Below are 25,989 nucleotides of genomic sequence, written 5' to 3'. Positions count from 1 at the left end.
CTTTGTACTACCGATTACTATACTGCTCGAGCTTGAAAGGCGGAGGAATAAGTACCGTACTCCCCAGAGGTACCCAGAATTGGAGTCACGGCACTTATCGCCAGCTCACTGCACTCTTTTACATAACCCCTAGGTTGGAGGGCGACACTCTGCTAGCATCGCAAAGGGATACCAAAATATACGGGCCCGTGGTGCCTGCGTACCCGCTCCCTTCGGAGCGCTTTGCCTTCAACGCCATCCCCCTCCCAAGCATCAGTGGCGTATGTACTGCCTTGGTGGGTTTCAAGTCTCAACGGGTTTCAAGGTTCAAATTTGACCCGCCTGCGATTGTGTCCGTGCAGCAGTCTTCTACCACTGCACCCATGTCAGATCAGACGAATGAATCTTGGAAGGTATCCGCGCTGCCGTACGACTGGCCTCACGACGGGTCGCTCTCACCAGAGACAACAGCCTTGGTGATCATAGACATGCAGAACGACTGTCAGTCCATCCGGGCCCTCGCACACTTACGCCTACTCACCTATTGAGCCCGCCTCCCACAGTCTGCGCAGAAGAAGGGTACCTCGCCCACCTAGGTTACTCCGTCGCAGGCACCAGGGCGGCGATCCCGAACATCGCACGCCTCCTCGAGGCCTTCCGGACGCACGGCTACACCGTGTACCACACGCGCGAGGGGCACCGCCCCGATCTCTCCACGCTCGCCCCGCGCGAGCTGTTCCGCTCGCGCAACACACCGTCCGGGCTGGGCATCGGCGACGCGGGCCCCATGGGCAGGCTCCTCATACGGGGCGAGCGGGGGCACGATATCATCCCGGAGCTCTGCCCACTGCCGTCGGAACCGATTGTTGACAAGCCCGGAAGATCGGCGTTCGCGTATACGGACTTCGAGCTGCTGTTGAGGGTCAAGGGAATTAGGAAGTTGGTGGTGTGCGGCGTGACAACGGACGTGTGCGTGCACTCGACCGTGCGAGAGGGGAATGACCGTGGAGTTGAGTGCTTATTGGTGGAGGACGCGACCGGGACGGCACTAGAGGAACTGCATTCGGCTGCAGTGAAGATGGTGCAACATTCGGGTGGGATATTCGGTGCGACGGCGACTACGAAGGACGTCCTGGAGGGTATACAGAAGGCGGCGAGATGTTCCTGAGCCATCCCCAGAGGGGTTGTCACTACAGATCGTCAGCTATTCAGTCGTGCATTCAAGCGGATTGGGGGATATGTTTGGATTATACAGCACGTAATTGTCCTCGTACAGATAATGTTACATCCATCCGGGCCGTTCGTAGGAATGTATAGCAGTCATGAGCGAGAAGAGACTTCCATCTAATCATCGTACCCAGGCGGGGCGTCATCCGGTATCCTCGAAGCATATGCTGACGACGAGGAACCTGCGTCTGCCGCGGGCGTGTAGGTAGCTGAGGAAGGTACAGGAGATTAGCCGTAAAAAGGTCCACTGTTAGCTTAAAACGCACGGAGTTCGTCTTCCTCGGCGGTCTGCCTCTTCATGTAGATCGCCCGCTCTCGCGTCTTCTCGAGCGCGCTCACAAACTCAAACAGCCCCTTGTCCTTGAACCGAATCTCTGCCTTCGTCCCGTCCGTCAGCCTGCCTTCTGGCGAAGGTTTAATCTCGATGGAGAGGTAGTTCGAGCCGAAGTATGGCTGCTCGAATTTGGTCGATGAAAGGGACAGAAGCGGCACGGACAGCGACTCGATGCCAGACTTGCTTCCATTGTCGGACACGAAGATGAGCTGTGTAGATCGGGATCGAAGGAGTTCGGTAGAGAAGCACAGTGGTGATGAGGCGGGGAGAGAAGAGCGGAATCAGTATCGCTGTGGCGACGGTAAGCGAGGGTAGAATGCACGCACCCGTTGGTCGGTAAGCCACAGCTTGCCAACATCCTTCATCTTCTTCGCACCGCCCAACCCTCCTGCTAGTGAACTCGACGCGCCGGAGGGCGGGGCATCTGGGATGCTGAGCGAGAGCTCGACGCCACCGTTGAGGTCCCTGATTGTCAGCTCGTTTGGGAGCGGGATGGGGGCCCGTGCGGGGCTGAGCATTGCGTAGTTGAGCGCCATCTCGGTGTCGATTTCGTGAGTTCTCTTCTACAGCTATGTCGAGAAGTTGGCGAGTCTGCCTGGCTCAAGATGGGAGTTGGTGCGGTATAGCACTGGGTGGGCTGGTATTTGATGGATCGTACGCGCGACTGACCATCATGATCGCGTTTACATATAGGAGACACCGCGTGCCGTGAGAATGCAGCCGTCATGTTGCGGACGTTAACAGACATGTTGTTCCTCGCCGTCTTGTCGTCTGAGGTGTTGTACGAGATCCTCTAGTGAGTTCCGGTTGCTTTCATTGTTGGGGTTTGAGTTCGTCCAATCGCTGCAGGGGACCTGGGAAAGCCATGCAGATCGCGCGCGGCTTCCGTGCCCTGTACACGTGCAGAAGAGGGAGCAAAGACGAGAGCTGCTCGCTCGAACGAGGAAAACCCACGGTCTGCAGCATTTCTACCCCTACTCCCCGGGAGCCTTATCGGTGAGCACGCTGTTGCCGGGTCATGCATTCCCTGTTCCGCGAGACTTGCCACGCTCATCTGAATAGCTGCGATTCAATGGCGGCGCAGACTCACTCGGTATATCTTCGTAGGGATGCTGAGGAAGTACTTGGCAGAAGAGACATGAAGACGTGACAGTATGACATCAGACCCGGATGAACTACAGAGGCTCGAGCAACTCGAAATACCCCCAGCCCATGGTATGAGGCCCCCGGGTCTGCACTTTCTACCCTACACTGACATGAACGTCACGATCGTAGGCGCGCAGAGTGGGTAAAGACAGAAATTGGAGAACTCTACATGACATGCTGTTTTACGACACGCAGAGCAGCTCATGCGCTCTGCGGGTCGGAGTACGCGAGCACGACTGGCGGCAGGCGGATATACTCGAACGTCGACGCCCGTGTGTAGAATTGAGACAAGGCACCGTAGTAAGCTCCAGCGGTCGCGGCAAGGCCGAACGCACCGCCTGCAATGTTTGTGTGCGGGTTCGCTGTCGCCAACGTTCAGCGATTGTATGGGTAAGCACCATGATCTATGGACTCACGGTTGAAGCAGTTCGATGACAGGCAAGCGAGCGAGACGACCGTCATTCCAAGCGTCCAGACAATCGGCGCGGTTGTGCGAAGAGCGCCAATGCTATGTAAGTGTCGTGCTCATGAGTAACCTGTGCCTCACTTGTGTGCGGGCATACTTACAAGAATACGCCGGTAATCAGGCTGACGCACGACGTATATTAGTTTCCTCTCTATCTCCGTTCCAGTGACGTTGTACTCACCACCAGATCGCCAGATAGATACCAACAGCGTGCGTGAACTCCTCCGTGGGCACACCGCCAACCGAATATGCCGATCTATGAATACAGTTCAATACTCATAGTCACATTCACGCGGCGCGATACTTACGCGATACCAATTTCTGGCAGGTAGAGCGCACCGTAGCTGAAGTTGAAGCCTCCGTAGGTCGCAAAGACAGTTCTACGGACGAGATATCAGTACTGAACGCGGTATGTTGCAATTCATATAGTTGGCTTACGCTGCGAAGGTATGCCTGGAAATCCTCGTTAGTAAACTACCGACGTCCACATGCTGATGAGCCTTACCCGAGGTAGAACTCCCACATGCCCACCAACGTCTGCGAAATACCGCCGTAGCTGTGGATTTCTGTCACAACGAGCTCTAGAGCTAGTCTAAACCTATAGACCACTCACAACATGGCGAAGAGCAAGACGAGGTTCGGCGTTGTCACTCCACCGGCGCCGAGGGTGAGCAATGACGAGCACAGGAAGACTGTCCCATAGGCCAGCATCCCAAGGGGAGTCTACAAACGGTGAGGGATCATAATCATAACGGGAGTTGTCGATCGACTTACGGGATTGCCATACTGGTGAACCACGGGCTGGGGAGACTGTCCCTCGGCGAGCGGGCGCGGCGGGACGGGGTCCAAGGACTCCCCGAAGTAGTTGATGTTGCCCCGACTCTCGCTCCTGGTGAGCACTGTGACGTTCTCGGACTTTCCTGACTTCTCCGTATCAGACATGCTGGCTAGATCTCTGCGCTGGGAACAAGTGACAGGGGACCGCAGGCGGTGAGGGAATGGGAGCGTGCGGTGTGCAGGAGAAAGACCAGAGATGGTGCTGGGGAAGAAGCACCCGGTTCTTATACCCTCATACCCCCGCCAAGACACGGTCTGCTTTCGTGTAACTGGGGGTGGCGCGGGCTATCTAGTGATTATTCACGCTCGCACGGAGGCTGGGAAGACGGCCTGGCTCCCCATACTGCCAGGGGGGCTGAGGTATGGTACGGGTGCATTACTTTATCCGGTGAGAGTGAGTATGAGAATCCTACGTGTCGTGCTGGTGGCGACTCACACTGCGTTCCCACATAGCGGTCGAGAAGAGAAGGTCGTTGGCAGCTCCGACAATCAGACGACTGCGGCGGGCTTGCGCCATCAGGTCGTTCGGTCGAGAGACTCTAGAGCCACAACCTGAGGTCTGCGATCGCGCATGCCGTGTTGCTCGCGACGGAGATTGATGCGCTTGTCGGGTGGGTGGGCCCAATCTCCTTCAAGACTTTAGACAATGGAGAAAGGCCCAGGGGCCATGCAAGGTGATAGGTATCTGATAACGAATAGTGCTAATCCACAGCTGGAGCAGCATCCTACCACTGCCAGCCGCGGTAAGGGCAAGACCGAAGAAGGCTCTTTGAAATGGAGTCTTCCTGGGGCTTCCTGCCGGCATGTCAGGTACGACTCATCAATGTGGTATGGCCCATCTTCCTGGAGCAGCTTTCTCACCTATAGCTTCATGGATAGGACGAAAGCATTACGATAATCCGCAGTCTGCCATTCGGACGCGGCTTCTTCGACGTTCTCATAGACGGTAATAGCATTGAGCTACCGAGGGTGCGGATTGTCACCTGCCATGCTTGGATCTCCATCGATCTATTCGGAGGCTTTCCAGTACTCAGTATTGGTGTCTCGAGAAAGGGTTTGTAGCTGCATTGCCTGAAGAGAACCTTGCACGTACGTTGAAAGCCGTACATTGTTCACTCAAGCCCCACCATAGGGAGCCAGTCTCAAGGAAGCCAGTCTTCTACGAACCCTGATGAAATCAACGGCGCAAGGAACCCTCTGCGCTTCGCAGCTACCACAGTAACCGCCATATGCGCGCCGTCACACCATTTGCCGCATCAATGAACCACATCAGGGCGCTGGTTGTCCTTTGCCCTTCTATGTCGTTGTTTGCTCTCACACTGGAGTCCCTTATCCCCACTCAGTTTCTCTCACCGGGGACGAAAACACTGCAATCGCACATGCCGCGATGACTTGTAGCCAATGCGTGGTCCAACGGCTTCCGAAGGCTCAGAGCTTGTCGCCACCGGTTGGGCGGGGTAATTTGGAGGAATGACATGACCCGACAGTCTGCCATTGCCAAAGACGCAGTATAAGTAGGTCGGAAATGCCATGACATTCTGGGTTGCCTTGCTGACCTAGAAAGTATGGCTACCTGGCGCAATGGTAGCGCGTTTGGCTTCGATCGCCAACGGCACCAAAAGGTTGCAGGTTCGAGTCCTGCGGTGGTCAGAAATTCCTTTTTTGTTTTTGGCAGAACTACTCAGCCTTGCACAAGCCTTGCTCGTTGTTTTTAGCAAGCCGTCCCTCGCTAGAACTCATTGTGTTATAGAATGTACTGCGCTAGATACATGGCAATTGCATTGAGGTGAACCTGACGTGCTACAGAAACCATCCGATCGCGTGTCCTGTGTATTCGTACGATTATGAAAACACATATCCATCCTCCTCTCTGTGAAACTCGCACGGCTGGTTACCTATCGCGGTGCCTTCACCCGCAGATATTCTTCTCACAACGACCTGATTCTCCCCTGGAACCTTAACCCGGACACAGAGCTCGTCCGTCTCTTCGTCAATGAAGTGCAGATCGCCGCACACCCCTTCTCCAAACGGATGCGGGAAGAAGTCATCATCGTCTGATTCATCTGGGTCGTGCAGAAATGGATGTGCGAGGGCCTGTCTTGGGTTCATGCGTTGCGTTGACTCGGGGTGCATGACCCGTTCAACGAAGTCGAGCGCCTGTTCGACGTCCGCGGCATATGCTTCCGCATCTACTGCGGGTGGCTCGGGAGCCGGAGATGATCCCGAAGGCGAGTACCGGGGTGGGGATGATGAAGAGGGTGGTGGACCTGCGTGGCTCCGTGAGGAACTGGCGTGAGGATAGAAACGAGGATCCGGCTCTGGTGGTGTCCGGAGGTCAGGATTTTGCCGCTCGACGAACTCGCGCCAGGTCATCCCTTCAGGTGTTACGGAGGGGACATTTGTCTGAAACACGCGACCTGGGAGGATAGTTGGTCAGACAAAGCCTCGGGGTTCGGGCTTGCACCTTACTATGCAGGGTGGCTGTCTTCTCCATCCTCTTCTTTCCGATAATAGTGGCGATTTCCATGAGAGCCTCCATGTCATCGCTGGAGTGGAACAGTGGAAATTTCCTCGTGAGGAAGAAGAGCAAAATCATCCCCGCTGACCAAATGTCAATGGCTGTGCGAGTAACCGGTTATTGAGCCGCAGGCAGAAAGGAAGCATGAGCAAAGATGTGTGCCTGAAGTGGTGCATCGAAGACCGACCTCCCGTCTGCTCGCCGCACTTGAAGAGGACTTCCGGGGCTCGAAAGCCTCTCGTACCGGCCCTGTTGGCTTTGGAGATAGGTCTTCACGGACGTCAATGAGTGAGAGCACAGTAGGTATCATCACCATCGCCTACCTTGTATCTTTCTCCGGATACCCGACGCGTTCTGAAGGCAGGGAGCTTTTAAGCCGACCTTCCTTCTGCATACGCTTAACATGATCTACATCGAAGTCCCCGCGGGGCCGTACTCGACCATGGGGAAAGTCAGGTGTTGGTCCTGTATGGAGACAGGCACCTAGCGTGGGTCCACGTTCCACTCGCTGCAAAATTGGGAGAGGTCATTGTCAGCATGGGCAGTCCGGAGCGTTCTGGTTGACCCGGAAGCCATGATTCATGAACCACGGGTGGAATCACTCACACAGGCCAGTCCGAAATCGCAAAGGGTGCCGACGCCGGTACGGGGATCGAAAAGGAAGTTGGCCGGTTTCACGTCACGATGGATGATCGCTCGCGCGTGAACGTCGCGCAATGCTCGGAACATACATCGAAAATACGCCTTGATACCGTCCATGGGCAGAACGCGAAAGTATCCCTAGTAGGAAAATAGATCATGATCAGACGTACTGCCGTCTGGTACAATGGTTCGAAGCGAACGGCTGGGCACTCACTCTGAAGTCGATGTTACGGTGGTAAGGCATAATGGCGACAACCTGGTCACGCTGCCTGAATGCAGTTATCAGCTGCGATGCGTGGCGACAGCCTCTACAATCCTCCATAATGGAGATCTCGTTGCGTATTCTCTCGGGTCCGCTAGTGACATATATGCGCTTCACCGCGACGAAGACTTTGCTACCCCAAGGCCGAGTAGCGGACTGGGAGTATGCAGACGAGAAGGGTGGATGGTAGCCCTGCCATGGTGCATTGTCCCACCTATCATGATATCCGAGGTCAACGGCTTTGTAGACGGAGGAGAACGTGCCGGTTCCTAGTCGGTCTACGATCTTGTAGTCTGGGGTGAGTTGCGGGACGGTGGCTTCGAGGTCGGCTATTTCCTCCTCAATTTCCTCCCGCTCCTCCCGTGGTTTGAGATAGATAGACAGCTCTTCATCAGTTTCTGCATGACCGGCATGGTCATCAAGCAGGTCCTCGTCGATCTCGCCGTCCGCGTCCTCGTCCCCGAGTTCATCGCCGAAGTCCTCATCCTGCCCGTTCTCGTCCTGCTCATGCTCTGCCTCCTCGTCCCCCTCCGGCTGCTCATCTGTCGGATCCGCCGGCAGAACGATCAGCTCGTCGTCGCTGAACATGTCGTCGCTGAAGGCGGGTTGCATGGGAGGAACTCGAGACGTTGCTGAGGCAGCGGGCCGTCTGGCATCCGGGTACAACTGAGCGATATGCGAATGGTATTGGTCCAAATCTGGCACATTGTAGCCATTCGACGGATCGTCAGACGAGGGAAAATAGCCTCCCCCGTCCTTTGGCACGTTCCGCGTACGCATTAGTTGACGCCTGTAGGCCTTGTTGCGAGCATCAGATGATGGAACCTCGAGCGGGTTGGAGGAGTGTTGCGAGAAGAAGGTAGCAGTAGCCATGAAACGCGATTCAAATGAGCGAGCTCTGCAGCAGCAAGAATGGCATCGAGAGTCGACGAGCGAGCGAACGGGTATCCCAGGGAGGGTGCGCGCGGTGAGTGTATGCGCGAAGGCGATCGGTGGCGACCAACTCAACTCGCGACGCGACGCGTCTGTGTGGAACGGTCACGTGTCAAACAAACTGAACTGGAGCAAAAATGACCACCGCAGGACTCGAACCTGCAACCTTTTGGTGCCGCTGGCAATCGAAGCCAAACGCGCTACCATTGCGCCAGGTAGCCATGATGATAGGCTTCCCCAGAACATCTACAATCATACCGCTCATTGGTGAGGGAACCCGCTGAGGGCCGGGTTGGCTGAGTGCGCTCGTTCACAACTCGTTCATCGACCCGCTCATGTCGCCGCGCAAGGCATAAGGATCTTGCGCACATGCAGCCTCTGGAAGACCTCCGCTACCTTCTTCTCCAACTTGTGTCCAGCCCACTGTTCCAGCAGCTGTTCCCCTTCGTCGTCATCCTCATTGTCCCGCTCCTGGTGGTCGCCGCCAACTCTCGCAAAGGCTCGCTCACATCTACCATTTTCATGGTCTTCGACGCATTGGCAGGTGCACTACCATGGCATTGGTTTGATAGTCACTCTGCCTCGAGCTCCGCCCACGAGAAGCGCAAGTCCAAGAAGAAACATATCCGTACGAGGGCGGAGCTAGTCAAGCAAGAGCAGCATCAGCTTGGTACGCTCTTCTCTTACAATGTGCATCGAGACTGTCTTCCAATCCTGCTTGTTCACAGATTCACTGCCCAAGGCATCTCATGATGGGGGATACTATCCGGGGCTGGTCAACATTTCCGGCACGTACTGCTTCATGGACTCGACGTTGCAGGTGCGTGCTACCCGCGAAGCTGCCGTCCGTCCGCTAACATTCGACGGCGCAGGCGATGGCGTCTCTTTGCTATTTGCAGCCTCAGATAGAGCAAATTCATGCTAAAGCCGAAGCGCTGGACGTTCCGACGCCAGTCATAGATGCACTGCGGGACCTTCTACACAGTGAGTACATCAGTTATCCTTTCACCGTACACAGTTTGATTCATGTCATAGCACTCAACACGCCGACGTCTTCGCCGCAAGCACTGCGGCCTCTTGAGATCATTAATGTGCTATCTGACCACTCCGCATCGAAACACAACTCCCTCTTCTCCTCACGTGAACACCAGGATGCGCAAGAACTCTTTCAGCTTCTCTCGGAGTGTATCAAGAGCGAGGCTGCTGCTGTAGAAAAGGAGGGCCATCGAGATCGCGGTCTCTCTGTGCTTGCCCAGGCTCAAGGCCCCGCAAGCCGCGAGCTTGGAAAGAGCGTATTTGATGGACTGACCGCTAACCGACGCAGCTGCGTCGAGTGCGGATACACCGAGGCTGTCATGCACTTCGCGTTTGACAACTGGCAGCTGAACATGCCTCGACATGCTGTATGTCCTCCTCCACTGCGGCAGTACACTCTGCCTAACTATGACCTCATAGGCCCAGTGTCGTCTGGAAGATTGCTTGGACGATTACACTCGACTGGAGATTCTCACAGACTGCATCTGCCGGAAGTGCTCGATGCTCGCGACCTACCGCCGCCTCGAGGCCGAGGCCGAGAAGCTCGCCGAGATCGCGAGCACAGACCATGATCCCTCAACGAGCAAGAAGAAACGCGCACGTGAGGCACGGAAGCTTGTCGCTCGCGTGAAGGCAGCGCTGGATGATGGCCGAATCGAGGAAGACATCAAGGGCGTGAAGATGGAGAAGGTGTTCAGCAGGGCTTCGACGAAGCAGGCAATGATCGCTCGAGTGCGTCCTGCTTCTTCCATGATATTTACTGTGCTTTTGACAGCGGTTTGATAGCCACCTCGCGTGCTTGCTCTCCACCTCAACCGCTCAGTGCACTATGGCCATTACGCCTCAAAAAACACATGTCGAGTGATCTTTCCGGAGGTACTCGATCTCACACCCTATACAACCTCCGGCCAACTCTCCACGAGCCCCTCTGTGCCCATATCCACTCCGCCTCCTCCCATCCCCCGCAGCACAACACCTACACCGGCAGCATATGCTACTCCGCGCACCCTCTATCGTCTCTCCGCCGTGGTCTGTCATTACGGCCAGCACTCCTTCGGCCACTACGTCTGCTTCCGACGGAGACCACGACCATCATCCGCCGGTGCCCGCCGCTTCGACCCACCGAAGCTCGCATGTTCGCTTAGCTGTGAATGTGAGCGATGTGAGCAATATGGTCCTGTGCGCGACGACGACGATGAGCAGCCGAGGCCTGGACGCGGATGGTTGCGCATCAGCGACGACAGTGTGGCCGAGGTCGGCATTGAGAGCGTGCTGCAGGAAGGTGTCGGCGCATTCATGCTCTTCTATGAGCGGGTGACGATACCGCGGCAAAGTATCTACCGGTCGAATTCACCACGAAGCTCGGAGGAAACGGTGCGCCCCGGCCCCGAAGCCGTGTATGCGAACGGTTCGTACGCTTCCCCGGTCAATGGCGATGCTGTAGAGGAAATGAAGATCGTCAAGCCAGTCCCCAAGATTGTTGGACCGAGGGTCATCCATAGGGTGTCGGCTCAGCCATCGTCAAGGAGCTCGTCGCTATCGCCACCTGACCGTGACCCCATTCCACATCCGCAGACACAACCGCTAGCTTCGAGCTCCACGACACCAGGGAAGTCGCTCCCGAATGGACACGCTGCGCCGTCAGGCAAGAACCATGCGCCATCAAGCACGCTATCAGAGGGTGTTCGACCAGCTCCGGTACGCCCTGTATCTCCACAGCAGGAGAGTGCTTCTCCGACACCGCATGAGCGTCCTTCCATGACAACAAACCACCCACCAGCACTATCGCCGCCGTCCATCTCGTCTCCGACGGAGCCCCCTCCTTCGCCGTCGATAGCGGTCGACCTACGCGCATAACCTAGCTCTATTGGCACACGCCATAATATTGTATCATTAGCCCGCTTTGCACCTATACATCTGGAGACCCGCTATGTTATGCATGATCTTCCTGTTGCGCTGTCTTGTACTGCCTAATCCTGCTCAGTTTGACATTGCGATAGGGAATAGTTATAACCATTGCTATTGGCAGGAAGGTACACCGGAGCTGTGTACCGTGGCGGTCCGATATATGATAGCGTGCAGCAAGCAAAAAAATCCATCCGTCCGATGCAATATGTGACACGTACAGATACATACAGGACATCCAACATCGTCCGCCAGCGGTGTTCGTGTCTCGTCGTGACGGGGAGCAACGCGACCCGCACAGCGGTCAGGGCAACCCGGCTGCGGACAGGCAGCTGGCGCGCAGAGATGTGAGATGTCGTGGCCTGAGATAACCTCCACAGTGATTTGCGATGAGAGGCTATTGATCACCAGTAGACGTATCGTTCGACGCTACGCCTCTGAGGGAGTGTTGGGCGTATGTATGAGACTGTGCGCTTTACGCGGGTGACCATAGGAGCACTGGTAGAAGATAGATTCAGAGATAGGCAGCATGATTGGCCCATGTAACACCCACTAGGTACGATAGAGAGGCTCCGTGGGCTCCAGCTGTACTTCGAGCGTCCTGCGTCCCTGTACAATGAAACACATCAGACTGGAACCATGCGCTACAAAGAATACACTGACCAGATGGTCGTCACTGGTGGCCACAACGAGGCCCTCCCTCCTGGAGCCGGCATGGTGGACAGCGACAATGTCGCCTGGCTGCAGACGTCAGACACGTTCAGCTCATCTCCAAAAGCACGAGGACGACGGAGGACGCACAAGGATCTCTTCATCAGACATCTTGAGGGAGGAAGAGGACTTACGAAGGGCAGAGCGCAGGGCGGGGCTGTCGAAGGCGTCGGCGAGAGAGGCGGCGATGGGGGAGAAATGCGAGAAAACGGGCTTTTATAGATTAGATGGGGACTCATCAGGCGGTGAGAGCTTTCCATAGACGACGCGAGGCAGCCATGAGGCCGTCTCCGCCAATGGTCGCCCTGAATCCTGGAATGTGCATCAGGCCGAGCATTTCATTTCATTTTTCCCGCCGCTTGTTTGCACAATAAGGCCAGACTTATTCTCTCTTATTCATCGGTCCCATGCACGGAGGTTGCCATTGTTGCGGTCCCCTTTCACCCGCCTAAACTTGGCCTAAACAGACATTGTTTTGCTTCCGTTGGGCTCAAGTTGGGCTCCCAGAAGTAGTACTCCCGTCGCCGCCTTCTCGTAATCGCTGCTAACCCAGGTGACGAACCCCGCGTCAGAGAGGGCACCATATCCGCAAGGCATCAAGGCACCGCCACCAGCGTTGAGAAACAGGCGGCCAGAGGGAGGAAGGGTTTGAAGATCATGGGAGATGGAAGCAAAGGAGTAGAGCCCGTAGTGCAAGCACGCGGCCGGCGCATGGCATTGGCACACAGAAGACCGCCCGCCGGCGTGCAAGGAAAGTGCGTGTATCACAACATCTATACGTCTACAGTATTCTGGCTCTCCTACATTTACCGCTACAAAGGGCCCAGGACGTGAATGCTGTACATCGGTGCTTCCTATGCCTCGAGGACGCTGCACACAACACTCACCTCCCGCGCAGTGTTGTCCACAGCTCCCTGAACATCTGGCGGAAGCTCATGGGCGCGAAAGGAGCCACCGAAGCGGACCCCGTTGAGCTGCCATTGTCGTCAAAGCCCACATCGATGAAGTCCTTCCGATTGGACGAGTTCGCGACCCTGTCTGCGAGACCTTGCAGGATGTCTTCCGCGGAGTCACGGTAGGCCTTCTCTAACTCCGTGTCGCGCATGTAGTATGCCCGGCGCACCACATAGGGCGCCAGACCATTGTACTTCCGGACTAGTGCGTTGACTTCCTCCAGCGCGTGGTCGTGGAACGCCCGCTCTCTTGCTTCCCACTCTGCGTCTCGTAACGCACTGACCTCGGCAAGGGTGAGCTGAGGTAACTGAGCTGCTGATTGTGAGATTGTCAGCAGTCGTATCGCTCGTCTAGTCCACGACTGCTTGATGAGTTCTCGGAAGGAGGCAATGGCGGAGTCCACCTCTGATTTTGTGGTGTAAGCTGGTGTCGAGCACCCTAGACACGTACGCACCTCCTTGTACCTCCACCCACGGCGGGGCAGCGCCTTGTCGCTGGACTATACGGTTCATCAAAAACTCTTCTCGCCCGATGAACGGGTTTTTGTCCTGTGTGGGCGAAACCAAGGGTTGGCCTCGGCCCTTGACACTGTTGAACAGACCTTCCTCGCGCGCTCGCTAGCGGTACCAGAATTGAGTACAGAATAAGACCGAGGTTCGCAATGACGCTCACCTGGATTCTATCCTCGACAAGGTTGGTCCATCCCTTCAGCGTCGTAGGGTTTGGCCTATGCGCCCCAGGGCCGCTTCGTATCCCAAGGCGGTAATCGAGCGTGGACTCTCTCGCCCTCGACAATCGACCGGCATGCTCCGTCCGCCGTCGCATCTCCCTTTGCTTCCTCTTCTCTTTCTCGTCCAAAGGAGGTGGGGCGGCCTTACGGGAGGGCTGTCGGGGTATCTGTCCATAGTGAACGTGCGAAGTAGCATGCGAGGGAACTTTGAATGTAGTCTGCCATGGCTGATGACCCGGAATCCCAGGTAGGATAGGCTCGCCAGGGTCATACTTGCGAGGCGTAGACTGCGTAGAGACCCCTTCGGTACTCGTCGTATCTGTCGCAGAGGAGCTCACAAGAGTCGACGGGCTTTCTCCTAAGGGATGATAACCCGACTCCGGAGTAGATACCTCCGGAGTAGATACCTTGGGCGGTGCTGCCCTCAGCTTCTCTTCTGCCGTCCGGATAGGCCCGCTGCGCAGAGGCTTGTATTTGTCCACCAGCATCCGGAGGACAGCATCCTGTACCGACTCGTCGCCAGTCCAGTTCTGGTTCTGGTCCTCTAGAATCTGAGCCCTGCTCGGCCGCATGGGCCTCCTCGCCTCCTCTGCCTCCTCGCGAGCTGCATCCTCGAGCAACTTGCTACTCGCACGATGGTCGGCTTCATCATACTGAACTGGAGAGACAGAGATGCCACGGGTTCTCCCAGCCCGATGTAGAGTTTTAGGATGTACGGATAGGATTCGATTTGGGAGCGAGAGCGGTCGAGCAGATATCATGCAGGATGGAAGGCAAGGGCTGGTCTGATCAGCCACAGCGTATTGTGGCTCATTTGTCAGTGGTGGCGGATTCTCTCCCGGGGTCGTCAAGCGATCGTGCCCGTCGCTTGCAAATTACTGTAAATCGCTCACTCGTTCCGAGTCGACTAGGACAAGAAAAAGAGTATTCAGCAGTGGACAGACATGAGCAATGGTGGTGACACAATTGATGCTAATGGATACAGCGGTTTGGTTTTAGTACAGCATATGCTCTTACTTCCCGTTTCTTCCCATGTATATCCAACCGACCGAACTTCAAGTTCATCACCGCCCAGCGAGAGCACTCCTTTTCGCCACCTAGACCAAGTTCGACGGGTAGAGGTAGTCCTCGAGGCCGACGAAGTTCTCCTTGATGCTCCTTGCAGAGACGAAGCGGTAGAATATTGACATGCTCCCGGCCTTGTCATTCGTGCCGCTCGCGCGCGCACCGCCGAACGGCTGCTGGCCGACAACGGCACCCGTGCACTTCTCGTTGTAGTAGACGTTGCCCGCGGCGTTGCGCAATCTGTTGGTAGCCTTCAGCAGAGCCTTGCGGTCCTGAGCGAAGCTGTGGTGACGGTCAGTACTCGGATCCTCTGATGATGCGGCAAAGGCTCACATTGCTCCGGTCAAGGCGTAGGGCGATGTCGTGTCGATCAGGTCAAGGGTCTTCTCATAATCATCATCCTCATACACGTACACCTGCATAGTGCATCAGACGAACTCCTCGTCGAGATTGCACATCTGAGATGTGATCCACATACCGTCAAGACGGGACCGAAGACTTCTTCCTCCAGGGTGACGAAGTGAGGATCAGTGGTCAGGATGACGGTTGGCTGTACGAAGAAGCCTTCCGAATCATCGTCTGTCAAATTCAGTTCAATATCAGGTCCATCTTCCCTGTCAGTGGGTGTCCCATCACTCACAGGAGCCGCCGACCAGTATTTCACCGCCTGCCTCTTTGGCCTTCTGAATATAACCTGTCACCTTCTGGAACGCCGGACGCCCGCTGCGGGACCCACAAACAGTCAATCATTCTACACAGGCGTGTGGTCATCGCTGATACGTACATGACCGGTCCGATGAATGTCGTGAAATCGGTGGGAGGGCCAACTTTGAGTTTTGCCACCTCGTTGACGAGTTGCTCCTTGAAACCGGCCTTCCAGATGGAGGAGGCAACATAGAGACGGGAGAGCGCTGAGCACTTCTGACCTGAACGAGGATACAGATGACCATCAATTCATGATTCCGAGAATGACCTCCGCATTAAACTTACCTTGGTACTCGAAGGCGCCTCGGATGCTCTGCATCACGGCGTTTTTCAACTCGGCAGAGGGATGAACGATATGGAAGTTCTTGCCACCTGTTTCAAGAATGAATGAGATGTCCGAGCGAGCTATGTTGAGCGCATCTGCCATACTCACCCGTCTCACCGACGATTCGGGGGTAGCCCTTGTACTTGTCCAAGTTGGAAGCAATGTCCTTCCACAGCTTCTTGAAGATGAACGTGCTGCCCGTAAAGTGCAGCGCTGCGAAGTTCGGGTTCGCGATGGCTTGACCGACTACCTCCTCGGCGGGCCCAGGGACGAACTGAATGACACCCGGCGGTATACCAGCCTCCAAGAATATCTTGTGGGTCAGATAGTTCGCATATACTGCCATGGGTGATGGTTTCCACACAACGGTGTTGCCCACCAGTGCCGGTGCTACACGGAGAATACGCGTTCAGCTCCGGTCGGGCCGTCAGGATCAGCGTCGTTCATACCTCCTGAGAGATTGCCGCCAATGGCGGTAAAATTGAATGGTGACACCGCGAGGACGAAACCTTCGAGGGCTCGGTACTCAACCCGGCTGGAGAAAGGGGCGTGTATGAGGGCCCCGCTAGGAATGACATGCGTCGAGAACTCACTTCCAGCTCCCGGCACTGTTCTTTGGTGGCTGCTGAGCGTAGAGCTCCTCGACATACTTCACGCCGAAACGCAGGAAATCGGAGAGCTAATATTCACTGAGTACGCCGTCAACCATGACATGCGAAACGACCTGAACGTACCTCCGCAGCAGCGTCAATCTCAGCCTGCCAGGCATTCTTACCCTGCCCCAGTATGCTCGCTGCCATCAGCTTGTAGCGATACTTGCCACTGACAAGATCAGCAGCCTTGAGGAAGATGGCCGCGCGGTCGTTCCATGGCATGGCCTCCCATTCAGCCTTCGCGGCCAGTGCACCATCAATGGCTGCGGCAACAGTCGCCTGGTCTGCTTCATGATAGGAGCACAGATGTGTTGCATGGGCGTGCGGGATGGGCTGCTGAGCGATCTTGCCGGTCTTGACCTTTACATCGATCACGTCAATTAACCACCACCATCTCTGCAGCAAGCGAGCAACACTCACCTCCTTCCCGTTCACCACACACGGCACCTCGAACGGCAGTTCCTGTTGCATCTGTTTCAAGGCCTCCTCCAGATCCTTACGTTCTTTCGAGCCAGGAGCATAGCTCCTCTAGATGGACGTCGTGATCAGTCGGCGGCTTGCCGTGGATACGAGCAGCGGTTGATATCACTTGCCATAGCCTCATTGTCAATGGCAGGAACCCTGAATGCAGCGAGTTGAGGTGTGGCCATGATGGATCTGGACAAGCTTGAGGTTGCACACGGACGCCTTCTCGCGGTGCAGCAGACTGCATTCTTCTTTTGGTGTGAACTATATGGTCATACACCGTGACTCGATCTCCGGGCTCTTATCAGCATGGCATCACACGTACGGCGAGGAACTGGTCAGGAACTGGTTCAACGTTCAGCTCAAGTCTCGACGGATCAAGATACGGTACAGTTCATACACAGGCACGCTGTTATACTAATTACACCCCCCAGATCGAGATTCTACTGCGGACCCGCGAATATGGGAAATAGTGGTATCCAATCATCAAAGTGCGGGGAGAACTAAAGTCCAAGGTGCTACTGGTCCGAGGTCCAGAACATAATCGTGATGGGGACGTCGTAAAAAGGGTCGTGATCATATCGTGGATGGCAAGTTGTCGATGTTCTTTCTCAACTGGTCCAGGAACGAATGCGCGTCGAGGATGCTCCCAGCGCATCGCTCACAGCCCGCCTGTGCCGACTGCGCTAGAAAAGGCATGGAGAAGACGACGTCTGCCGTTGGCCGGACAGCTAGTTCCTGTTTCGCCCTCTCGTGGAAGTCCGTCCACCACTTTGGCGGCAGAAACGCATGATACCGCGCTCCGTTGCACTGCATGCACTTGACGTCCTCCGACAGCTGAAGCAGCTCCTGGGCCGCCTTCGCTCGCTTCCGATGAAGGTCAAGGAGACGGTGATACGCGTAGGCTGTGATGTGCTTGAGGTCGTCGTGAAGGGGGCAGTCGAGAACGTTGACATTGAGCGTGTAGCGGGATGCCTCCTTCGCCTCCTCCTCGAGGTCGAACCGACATGCAATCGCATACACACGCGTGGGTGTGGCTCTTGCAAAATCGGGGGAGACGAGACGCTTCCGGAGGATGTCGATGACGCTGATTATGTCGTATTTCATGGCAGCTTCAAGGACAGGAGTGAGCTCGTCCAGGGTGTCGATGGATGGTCTCGACATCGGGTAGACGTAGCGCAGTAGTGTCTCCAGAGTAGATTTGGGCTCGGACACATCGATGACGGGTACTTCGGGACCCGCGACGGAGTGTGGCGCTTGTGGCAAAGCGAACATGTGCTTGAAGAACGGAGACGCGGCGGAGAGGAGGGATTTGTGAACGCGAAACTCGGTCGCGTATGGCGCGGCAGAGCGCAGTATGACGTCGGCGTCGTCGAAGTTGAAGTAGCTGGAAGTCATAGTGGACGAAATGGACACGGGGCTGTACGAAGTGAACTGGTGGCAAGTCATCGCAGATGACATGGAAAGGAACGAGTGGGGGTCGCGGGGAAGATAAGTTGAGCGTGGTGCAATCAGGTAGCACTGCTTATATGGGGGCCTGCGCAACGAAGAAGCCTCGGAGCCAGGTTTGTGGGTATTTGGTTGCGGTGATGACGGCACGAGAGTTGAACGCTACTGATCAAATTCAGCTATGGCATGTGCACAAACACCGTGGCAATCACAACACAGGTAACAGTGCTCGCAAGGTGGCGGGCGATCGAAGGTGCGAAGATGACAGCAGCGACGCGGCACCAATGAGGCTGTAACAAGGAAGACATGCTTCGACCCCTCATCGTCGCCGGCCGCGCTCGTTTTGCCCCCTCGACCGCCGGTCCCTGCTGCGGCTTCTGCGGTGTTCTCTATCGCGCTCCCCATCGCGGTCTCTTGGCCGGGGCGATCGTGACCGCCTTCTGCGCTCTCTGGAATGATCCTGGCGAGGCACCCGCTCCGTGCTCTGGCTTCGGCGCCTACCATGCCGGTCACCGGGGACATCGAAGACCAATCCGTAGCGGTCACCGTCATCCGCAGAGCTCTCCCTGTACCGCCGAGTCGCCTCCAAATGGGTCAGTCCACCGAAGCCTCCGCCACCATGTCCTTTCCCACCACGTGCAGGCCGGGGACCCATTTTAGGGTCGTTAGACCATCCTCCATTCAGGCGAGACACCGATTGGGAGCTGTAGAATGGAATCAGCTGAAACGCATCATGCGGTGACGGTCTGTACAACACTCACAAGTCCACCCAGATACGCCGCTCGTCTATCAACACGTTTTGCATCTTGAAGTACGCCTAGGCGCTGTCAGCAACGCACACACAGGGGCAGACGCACACATACCTGCTCGGCATCCTCTCGCTTGTCAAACTCAATGAATGCGTACTGCAGAGAGTCCCCTGTCTTCTTGTCTCGGATCACTTGACAGCTCATGATCGAACCAAAGCGAGAGAAGATGAGCTCCAGGTCCTCATCTCGGGTAGCTGGGTTCAGCTTGCAGACGAAGAGGACATTCTCCGGAGGCCGCACGTTCGCGAAGGGCAGGTCTCCGACCATCTCGAGCGTCAGAGCGGAAGCCCGAGCAGCCTGCTTCCGTCGTTCTGCTTCCGCCTCCTCTTCAGGTAGAGTAGCCAAAGGGTCCTCATCTTCAGCGATACGATTGGAATTGTCCGGAGGGCGCATAGGCATTGACTCGGGCACTACCAGGCCTGGAGGATCCTCAAATGGGTCATCTGTGTGAATCACTGTGAGTCCGCAAGGACGCCCATAAAACCATAACAATGCGCACCGAGAATCTCTACATGCCGTATCCGCACGTCCTTTAGAGGACGCCCCTCCTGGTCCACAAAGACATCATTCAGCTTGTCCAGCGTGTCAAGCCCCTCGACAACGTGCCCAAAGACTGCATGCTTCCCGTCCAGGTAGTCGATTTCATCCGCGAGCGTCAGGAAGAACTGGCTACCACAGCCACCTTTCACTTGACCATCGACGGAAGGCGCGACTGCCATAGACACTGTGCCTTTCGCCTTGTGCTTCAAGCGTGGCACGAATTCCGGACTGAAGTAGCGAGGCTCTTGTTTTCCTTCTTGTGAGGCAATGAAGGACCAGATAGACTCGCCTCCTGTCCCTGTGGCCGACGGGTCCCCAGACTGGGCCAAGAAATCCTTTGAGACTGCACTCATGTGAGGCTCGGTGAGCATCCGCAGATTGAAACGACGTACCATTGAAAAACGCGTTGAGATTGTAGTAGTAGACTTTACATAGCTTCAGAAAGTTTTGGCACGTCTTTGGACAAGCATCAACCTCCAAGTCAATGACAAGATCGCCTAGGGACGTCTCGAGGAGGACAGACATAGTGCCGCAGAGGTTTGAAGGGTGCGAGCAGTCCTGGGCAAAGCTGTGGCGAAGGGTCGCCCACGCAGCGGCGCTATCACACGTAGCGTATGTATATGTAATTTCTGGATGAGTGGTGTGCACACTGATGGTGAAGTGGTTATCATCCTTGCCTTCCAGTTGCGTAATGCTTACGTAAGCACGGAGCAAGGGGCGGGGGTTCGATTCCCTCTCAGTGTATGTCTCCACCCTTTTTGCTCTTTCCAGCCTCGGAAGCATCTTGCTCGAAATGCCGCCAAAGAGGACTCTCTGAAGGTCAAACGGGTCGGAAGGCCACAGTTCGATTTCCGTTTGAGGTGGCTGTTGCCGGGGCCCGATCTGCTTACGTAAGCTAGTCTGGCCGAAAGTCTTGCTCCGACTCGTGCCTCCCCTCACTCGATTCATGTTCTACTGAGTGCTACAGAAAATTCTTGATCTGTATCGACATGGATGCCGGCTTTTGGATACATTGTGGGGAGTCCATATCTCAAATTTGAGCCGGAAGAGCCGGAATTCGGTAAGCGGCGTCGGGTAACGGTCACACTTGGTGGTGGACGTGGACGACGTCTTCATTGCGCACGGGGGGCGATTTGGCGCAATGCTTTGAAATTTATCTGGCTTGACTCGCAGCAAAATGCATTGACAACTAACATCGCCAAAAGTGCACACCGCAGATCTGACATTATCAGTCATTGTATGAGTAGTCTGCCTTGTATATCTCATCTTTCCGGTTTGTGAACTTTCTCTCACCTCTTTCGTGTTGGGGAGTCATATCTTACCAATGCTTTTTTGTCTTCAGTTCGCTTAACCAGCCAAGGGGCTTTTGTGCAGCGGTTGTATTGGGCGCTAAGACATGCATCAGCGAAGGAAAGACTTCATCAGCGAACACAAGACGTACGTACCGTCTTGGCCAGACAACGTCCACCGAAGCCATATCTCATTTGTTATCTTCACCATCCAACATGTTCCGCTGAACCATATCTTGATTGCTATTTACAGAAACGTGCCCGCATACGTGCCGTAGCACATATAGTATACAATATTGTGACAATCATAGCACATACACCCTTGAATATTGTACACAGCGACCAAGACGAGACGGTAGAGGATCGACGCATGTTGAGAACTGAGGAACGTCGGGTGCAATGAGTGAGCATTGAAAAGGCGGACAGAACATGGCAGAATACAGAGCCTGAGAAGCCGGTGGGCGGAGCTGAGACAGGGCACGGAGCGGAACAAGAACTGACGGCAGGTCGACTCGGACTGAGTCGTTCCCGGTCCAGTCATGGATTCAGTTGAGGAGGAAGCGCGCCTGGTATAGTATCAGTGATGAGACACGCAATTCATCAGTTGGTACTCAACAGGAGGACTGGCAGGGCCGCCCACGCTGGATCATGGCAGGGAGGGCTGCAAGAATTCGCTCAAAAGACCTCTCGTAGGTGGGTGTGCATACAGCGAGCTCCCGGGTTTGACGAGGTGCCCGGAATTTTCCAGGGGCCCTACCAGACGCGGTACAACCCGTGCCGTCGTGCAAAATTGTTGTAGGGCGCAGCGGCGCAGTAGGTCACGCTGCTCTTGAGGTCTGGGAAGGCTTACCGGTGGCACTGAGGGAGGCGGTGACGGTGTTGGTTGTAGAGACAGATGAGGAGATTGGGACGGGGAGTTAACATATCGACGGGGCATGGTAGAAGTGGGGAGATGGCAGTTATAGGAGAACAAGTCGCGAGTCAAGAGTCCGGAGACCTGGCTGTATGCGCCCACGTGACCGCGCGCAGAGGTCGCGACTCCGCGCGCTCAGGGTGGCTGAGGCACCGGCCTGGGCCATGAAATTTTTAAAGGTTGAGGCCGAGGCCTTGAGCTTGAAGCTTGAGGACTTGGACTTGCGGTTTTTATTACACCTTCAGGCTAGTGGTGCGTAGTCGATCTTATTGATTTCATTAAAAAAGACTGAATTGCACGTATATGATAAATTCCGCAATAAAAGGGCAGCGATTGAATCGGTTAGCTTTCGCGAGTCGCTAGCGACTCAGGCTCGCCTTGCACCGCGGGCAAACCAGGTTGTTCGAACTCCGAAAACGCTACGAACATCGGTCCCTCATGGGAACCTTTTGCGAGTTTTGATGGACCCAGAACATGCTCCGAAAATGCTCCGAACATGCGTGTTTTCGTCGAACATGCTACGAACATGCTACGAACATGCTCCGAACATGCTGAAATTTGGCTAAAATACATCATGTTCTGAGGATGTTTGGAGCCCAAATGCCCCCAGAAAAGGTTCCCATGAGGGACCAATTTTCGTAGCGTTTTCGGAGTTCGAACAACCTGGTTTGCCCGCGGTGTTGGGTAGGAGTCACCGTGACAAGGTAAAGTTCATTTTCTGACGATCTTCAAAACATCCAACTACCCACAGAACGCGATTGCAACATCATTTCCAATGTAATCGAACAATCCGCGGAGCTTAGGGGGCCCTCCCCCATACTTATTGCCAGCAGGGCCGGCGTTTGCCAAGTAACTGACCGAGCAAGCGCCGGCCGCAGCGGTTGGAGGAGGAGGAGGAGGAGGAGGAGGGGGGTCCATTTAGCCACCGACCGATAACGCACGTGCGTCTCGATGTTGAGACGCGTCGACGCGTACCGTGCTTTACATCTCTTAGCTCAAGCGCTCATCTTAGAAGTGTCGTGCAGATGGCCAATCATCTGTGCATAACATGACGATTTTGGTACGTGGTCGAGTTGCAAGAGCATGTCCGTGAGATATGCACATCCAAGGTCTTTTCGGACAGTCGTCCAATTATCTTCAATTATCTGTAGAGCGCATAGCAATGCTTACGTAGGTAAGTAATACAACGAACCGCTTGTGAGATCTGCGGCGTGCACTTTTGCTGATGAAACGGGTCCGAATCTGAGCGTGTGCGCACACTAGTGGTAGACGACGATCTGAATCGTCATTGTCGCTAACTTTGTCTTAAGCTTCGTCGGACGTGCTGCTCTTGAATACGGACCCGCGCCAGTCAGGTCTGTTTATAGAGACCTCACGTCAAGGTCAGGAGCGGTAATGCTGCTCCACCGTCATCAAGTGGTTTGTATTACACTACTACCCTTTCTGTGTCGACGGCACCGAGGAGGAGACCTTGGTAGGACTTGCGAGGTGCGTCTCTAACCCGACTCGAATCCATAAGCCCCCGATACTGGCTTCTCGGTATGTGTATCCATCTGTTCAGCGAGTCGAGCATCGGCGGTAATGTGATACTTACAGGGTCTCGACGACGGCAGGAAAGATCGAGTCAGCGCACACCAGTCGGCAATGAGTTTCATCAATCGCCTCCCGCTCACTCAGAAGTCCTGTTACGACGTGGTGCACCTTGCCCTTACCCAGAACGATGACGATAACATCATCGACGACGACCTGGCACACATCTTACCCTGGTGCCCGAACCTCGAGTCAGTGTGCCTCACTGGCGTCCCCGACGTCAGCGATCGCACCGTCGTACTCCTCGCTCGGGGTACCCCGAATCTACGCGAGCTCGACCTGTCCGGTTGTACGCTAGTCACAGATGTAGCGATCTTGGAGCTAGCAAACATCGCGACGGAGCTCGAGGAGGTAAGGCTCAATGGGCTTTCCACCCTCACCGATCCCTCCGTGTCGGCGCTGGCACGATCCCTCACCAATCTCCGGGAGCTCGAGTTATGCGACCTGCACCTCCTCACTCCGCCATCGATCCGAGACATCTGGACGTTCTCGACGAGATTGCAGCGTCTAAAGCTCGCCAACTGCGTGCATCTCACCGACAGGGCGTTCCCTTACGTGCCTGGCGTCCTGCCTGATCACCCCTCCAGTCTTACAACTTCCCCGCTGGAGGAGCCCCAGTGGACGAATGGCTCTAGACCACCGACCTGGCTCGAAACCCTCCCCCCTCTCATCTTTTCCCTGGGACATAAACTCACGCATCTGCGATTTCTCGACATCAGCAATTGTCCGCGGCTCACAGACACGGCGGTCGTTGGAATTGTCATGCATGCGCCCAGGATCCAACATCTGAATCTGTCGGCTTGCTCACGACTCACTGACAACTCAGCTGAAGCCGTTTCCACTCTTCAGCACTTGCATGTACTCGCATTGTCGTACGTAGAAGGGCTCACGGACAGCGGAGTCGTGAGCATCGTACGTCAGTGCACGAAGCTCAGGTCTGTGGATGTAAGCTGTGAGAGCACGTTTCATTGTTGCTATCCATGCACGCTGATGCCATGTCCAGACTCGTCCAGTCTCACGGATCTGGCCATTCTCGAACTGGGGACCCTGCCTCGCCTGCAGCGACTATCTGCCTCGGGGCTCCCTCGGCTGACCGACAATGCTCTGCTCTTCCTTGCGGAGCACGCCGAGTCCCTTCAACGCCTCCATTTTTGTCAGTGTAGGCACATCACGCTTGACGCGGTTCACGTCCTTTTGCGCAAGCTCAGCGGCCTAAAACACTTCAGCGTGTCTGGTGTCCCTGCGCTCAGGCGAACGGGCATAGAGCGGTTCTCCGACAAGCCCTCAAGAGTAAGTGGTTATCTAATCAGCGGCGCTCGTTATACCCCTTCGACTGCACGCGTGCTGACGTGTTGCGCCCCAGGACTACGACCCACAAAGGCAGGGTATCCACCGTGTCTTCAATGGGGCGAACATTGTGGCCCTGCGCGAGTTTCTGGACAAGGAGCAGGCGCGACGTCAGCGAGCCGAGCAAGAGAATATCATCTTCGTACCTAAAGCAGATGATAGCGAAGCGTTGTACTGAGTGTTTTCTGTTCTACCCTACTATTGACTAAAGCAATTCCCCGGTCCGAATGAACGGGAGGCGTGCAGTGAGGCCCTCCTACGTGACGGCTGTATAGTTCGCGGAGAGATGTGACCTTGGCAAGCTGTATGTGTTCGCATTCATTCACCCTGACGGCTCTCGCACTCAGAATTGACACATGTTTGTAATCGTGCCAGCGTGGAGGCCCGTAGAAGACCAGAGGGCGTAGCGAGATGTCAATCAGCTACGATGCCTCAGCTACTGAACATCTTTGAGTTGTTTTCATTGGCAGAATGATGTCATCCGTTCATCATCTATCCAATACATCTACTCAAGCTCTACTCAGCACCCAATACAAGCTAGTCACAGCCTCCGTTGGCAATGAAAACCGCGTGGCTTCATGCCACGCAAGGTAAAGCGTAGAGGCATTCGAGCTAATGGGTACATGGCCTAGCCGTATACATGCAATGTCATTTCAGTTCACCAAGATTCACTGCGGTCCATGTCAAGTTCTGGATGCCAATGCAACTGCGGACCCTGTGCGCCCCGTCCTTTCAGGTCACGACCCAGATGGGCCTACGATAGTGACACTGCCAATGTCATTGAGACCATGTCACTTACCTCCCGAACGCTCCACAGCTCTTACGCGCCTTCGTTGTTCTTCATTGTCCAGGCCATCACCCTTTCCGAAGTTCTGCCCCCGCCGTCGAACAAATTGGCATAACCATTGCCTGTTGTGGTACGTCTGAATTCATATCAAGATCACCGCCTTCCCTGCGCATGATAGAAGGTTCATGTCTGGCATTTCGATCAATGGTCCTTCGAGTGAACCTACTTGCGTCTCCTATTTGTCGGCTCAGGGTCGCCTCTCCCAAATCGTCTGACTGACATTGGCAGAGCTTCTGAGCTGCACTGTCCTGTGCAAGCGCTACAGCGGTGATGGTATGCCATTAAAATAAGTAAGACCACCCGCGCCTATGCT

General features: G+C 55.4%; 11 protein-coding genes and 3 non-coding genes across 14 annotated transcripts; 5 read left to right on the top strand and 9 right to left on the bottom strand.

Moving 5' to 3' along the window:
- Positions 1-389: 389 nt before the first annotated feature.
- Positions 390-1,126, top strand: C8Q71DRAFT_677374 (putative Peroxyureidoacrylate/ureidoacrylate amidohydrolase RutB; the record flags this gene model as incomplete). Its single annotated transcript, XM_047919720.1, has 2 exons — positions 390-480; positions 543-1,126. Coding segments are annotated over 2 exons (675 nt in total), but the record flags the coding sequence as incomplete, so codon positions are not given.
- A 109-nt stretch (positions 1,127-1,235) lies between these two features.
- C8Q71DRAFT_175469 (uncharacterized protein) lies at positions 1,236-2,204 on the bottom strand. Its single transcript, XM_047916763.1, has 3 exons — positions 1,867-2,204; positions 1,473-1,749; positions 1,236-1,415 (listed from the first exon to the last, which is right to left on the bottom strand). The coding sequence occupies exons 1-3, from the start codon at positions 2,074-2,076 to the stop codon at positions 1,324-1,326; spliced, it is 579 nt and encodes a 192-aa protein (XP_047776491.1). The 5' UTR covers positions 2,077-2,204; the 3' UTR covers positions 1,236-1,323.
- Positions 2,205-2,887: 683 nt separating this feature from the next.
- On the bottom strand, positions 2,888-4,094 carry C8Q71DRAFT_860046 (GPR1/FUN34/yaaH family-domain-containing protein; the record flags this gene model as incomplete). The annotated part of the gene is made up of 9 exons (XM_047927738.1): positions 2,888-3,048; positions 3,103-3,194; positions 3,254-3,274; positions 3,334-3,408; positions 3,461-3,532; positions 3,591-3,605; positions 3,658-3,708; positions 3,766-3,875; positions 3,927-4,094. 9 exons carry the CDS (start codon positions 4,092-4,094, stop codon positions 2,888-2,890), a joined length of 765 nt encoding a protein of 254 aa, XP_047776490.1.
- A 1,462-nt stretch (positions 4,095-5,556) lies between these two features.
- Positions 5,557-5,639, top strand: C8Q71DRAFT_t108. The gene has a single exon. It is a non-coding gene; the product is annotated as a tRNA-Arg (tRNA).
- Positions 5,640-5,722: 83 nt separating this feature from the next.
- C8Q71DRAFT_838876 (kinase-like protein) lies at positions 5,723-8,284 on the bottom strand (the record flags this gene model as incomplete). The annotated part of the gene is made up of 7 exons (XM_047926493.1): positions 5,723-6,406; positions 6,459-6,608; positions 6,695-6,777; positions 6,831-7,015; positions 7,114-7,287; positions 7,364-7,906; positions 7,976-8,284. The coding sequence occupies 7 exons, from the start codon at positions 8,282-8,284 to the stop codon at positions 5,832-5,834; spliced, it is 2,019 nt and encodes a 672-aa protein (XP_047776489.1). The 3' UTR covers positions 5,723-5,831.
- A 198-nt stretch (positions 8,285-8,482) lies between these two features.
- Positions 8,483-8,565, bottom strand: C8Q71DRAFT_t106. The gene has a single exon. It is a non-coding gene; the product is annotated as a tRNA-Arg (tRNA).
- Positions 8,566-8,713: 148 nt separating this feature from the next.
- C8Q71DRAFT_860044 (uncharacterized protein) lies at positions 8,714-11,236 on the top strand (the record flags this gene model as incomplete). Its single annotated transcript, XM_047927737.1, has 6 exons — positions 8,714-9,014; positions 9,073-9,164; positions 9,217-9,328; positions 9,380-9,747; positions 9,800-10,111; positions 10,166-11,236. 6 exons carry the CDS (start codon positions 8,714-8,716, stop codon positions 11,234-11,236), a joined length of 2,256 nt encoding a protein of 751 aa, XP_047776488.1.
- A 369-nt stretch (positions 11,237-11,605) lies between these two features.
- Positions 11,606-12,453, bottom strand: C8Q71DRAFT_174134 (uncharacterized protein). Its single transcript, XM_047916759.1, has 4 exons — positions 12,086-12,453; positions 11,948-12,032; positions 11,838-11,893; positions 11,606-11,782 (listed from the first exon to the last, which is right to left on the bottom strand). Exons 1-4 carry the CDS (start codon positions 12,253-12,255, stop codon positions 11,689-11,691), a joined length of 405 nt encoding a protein of 134 aa, XP_047776487.1. The 5' UTR covers positions 12,256-12,453; the 3' UTR covers positions 11,606-11,688.
- A 283-nt stretch (positions 12,454-12,736) lies between these two features.
- On the bottom strand, positions 12,737-14,502 carry C8Q71DRAFT_174291 (uncharacterized protein). The gene is made up of 3 exons (XM_047916760.1): positions 13,622-14,502; positions 13,404-13,566; positions 12,737-13,354 (listed from the first exon to the last, which is right to left on the bottom strand). Exons 1-3 carry the CDS (start codon positions 14,438-14,440, stop codon positions 12,879-12,881), a joined length of 1,458 nt encoding a protein of 485 aa, XP_047776486.1. The 5' UTR covers positions 14,441-14,502; the 3' UTR covers positions 12,737-12,878.
- A 274-nt stretch (positions 14,503-14,776) lies between these two features.
- C8Q71DRAFT_874373 (delta-1-pyrroline-5-carboxylate dehydrogenase) lies at positions 14,777-17,433 on the bottom strand (the record flags this gene model as incomplete). Its single annotated transcript, XM_047928371.1, has 12 exons — positions 16,998-17,433; positions 16,848-16,953; positions 16,509-16,787; positions 16,368-16,453; positions 16,224-16,309; positions 15,883-16,164; positions 15,735-15,821; positions 15,529-15,670; positions 15,385-15,467; positions 15,223-15,323; positions 15,078-15,160; positions 14,777-15,026 (listed from the first exon to the last, which is right to left on the bottom strand). Exons 1-12 carry the CDS (start codon positions 17,075-17,077, stop codon positions 14,777-14,779), a joined length of 1,665 nt encoding a protein of 554 aa, XP_047776485.1. The 5' UTR covers positions 17,078-17,433.
- Positions 17,434-17,468: 35 nt separating this feature from the next.
- C8Q71DRAFT_798084 (uncharacterized protein) lies at positions 17,469-18,290 on the bottom strand (the record flags this gene model as incomplete). Its single annotated transcript, XM_047925794.1, has 1 exon — positions 17,469-18,290. One exon carries the CDS (start codon positions 18,288-18,290, stop codon positions 17,469-17,471), a length of 822 nt encoding a protein of 273 aa, XP_047776484.1.
- Positions 18,291-18,660: 370 nt separating this feature from the next.
- On the bottom strand, positions 18,661-20,215 carry C8Q71DRAFT_712306 (cyclophilin-like domain-containing protein; the record flags this gene model as incomplete). The annotated part of the gene is made up of 5 exons (XM_047920850.1): positions 18,661-19,045; positions 19,103-19,158; positions 19,205-19,593; positions 19,650-20,033; positions 20,083-20,215. 5 exons carry the CDS (start codon positions 20,213-20,215, stop codon positions 18,661-18,663), a joined length of 1,347 nt encoding a protein of 448 aa, XP_047776483.1.
- A 121-nt stretch (positions 20,216-20,336) lies between these two features.
- On the top strand, positions 20,337-20,434 carry C8Q71DRAFT_t109. Its single transcript has one exon. It is a non-coding gene; the product is annotated as a tRNA-Gly (tRNA).
- Positions 20,435-23,536: 3,102 nt separating this feature from the next.
- C8Q71DRAFT_860039 (uncharacterized protein) lies at positions 23,537-25,007 on the top strand (the record flags this gene model as incomplete). The annotated part of the gene is made up of 3 exons (XM_047927736.1): positions 23,537-24,434; positions 24,486-24,772; positions 24,846-25,007. 3 exons carry the CDS (start codon positions 23,537-23,539, stop codon positions 25,005-25,007), a joined length of 1,347 nt encoding a protein of 448 aa, XP_047776482.1.
- Positions 25,008-25,989: the final 982 nt, after the last annotated feature.

The sequence above is a fragment of the Rhodofomes roseus genome (assembly GCF_022264815.1).
Source record: "Rhodofomes roseus strain CIRM-BRFM 1785 chromosome Unknown C8Q71scaffold_17, whole genome shotgun sequence".
Taxonomy (NCBI): domain Eukaryota; kingdom Fungi; phylum Basidiomycota; class Agaricomycetes; order Polyporales; family Fomitopsidaceae; genus Rhodofomes; species Rhodofomes roseus.
The sequence above is the reverse complement of the archived record's forward strand: the minus strand, read 5'-3'. Positions and strand labels throughout refer to the sequence as shown.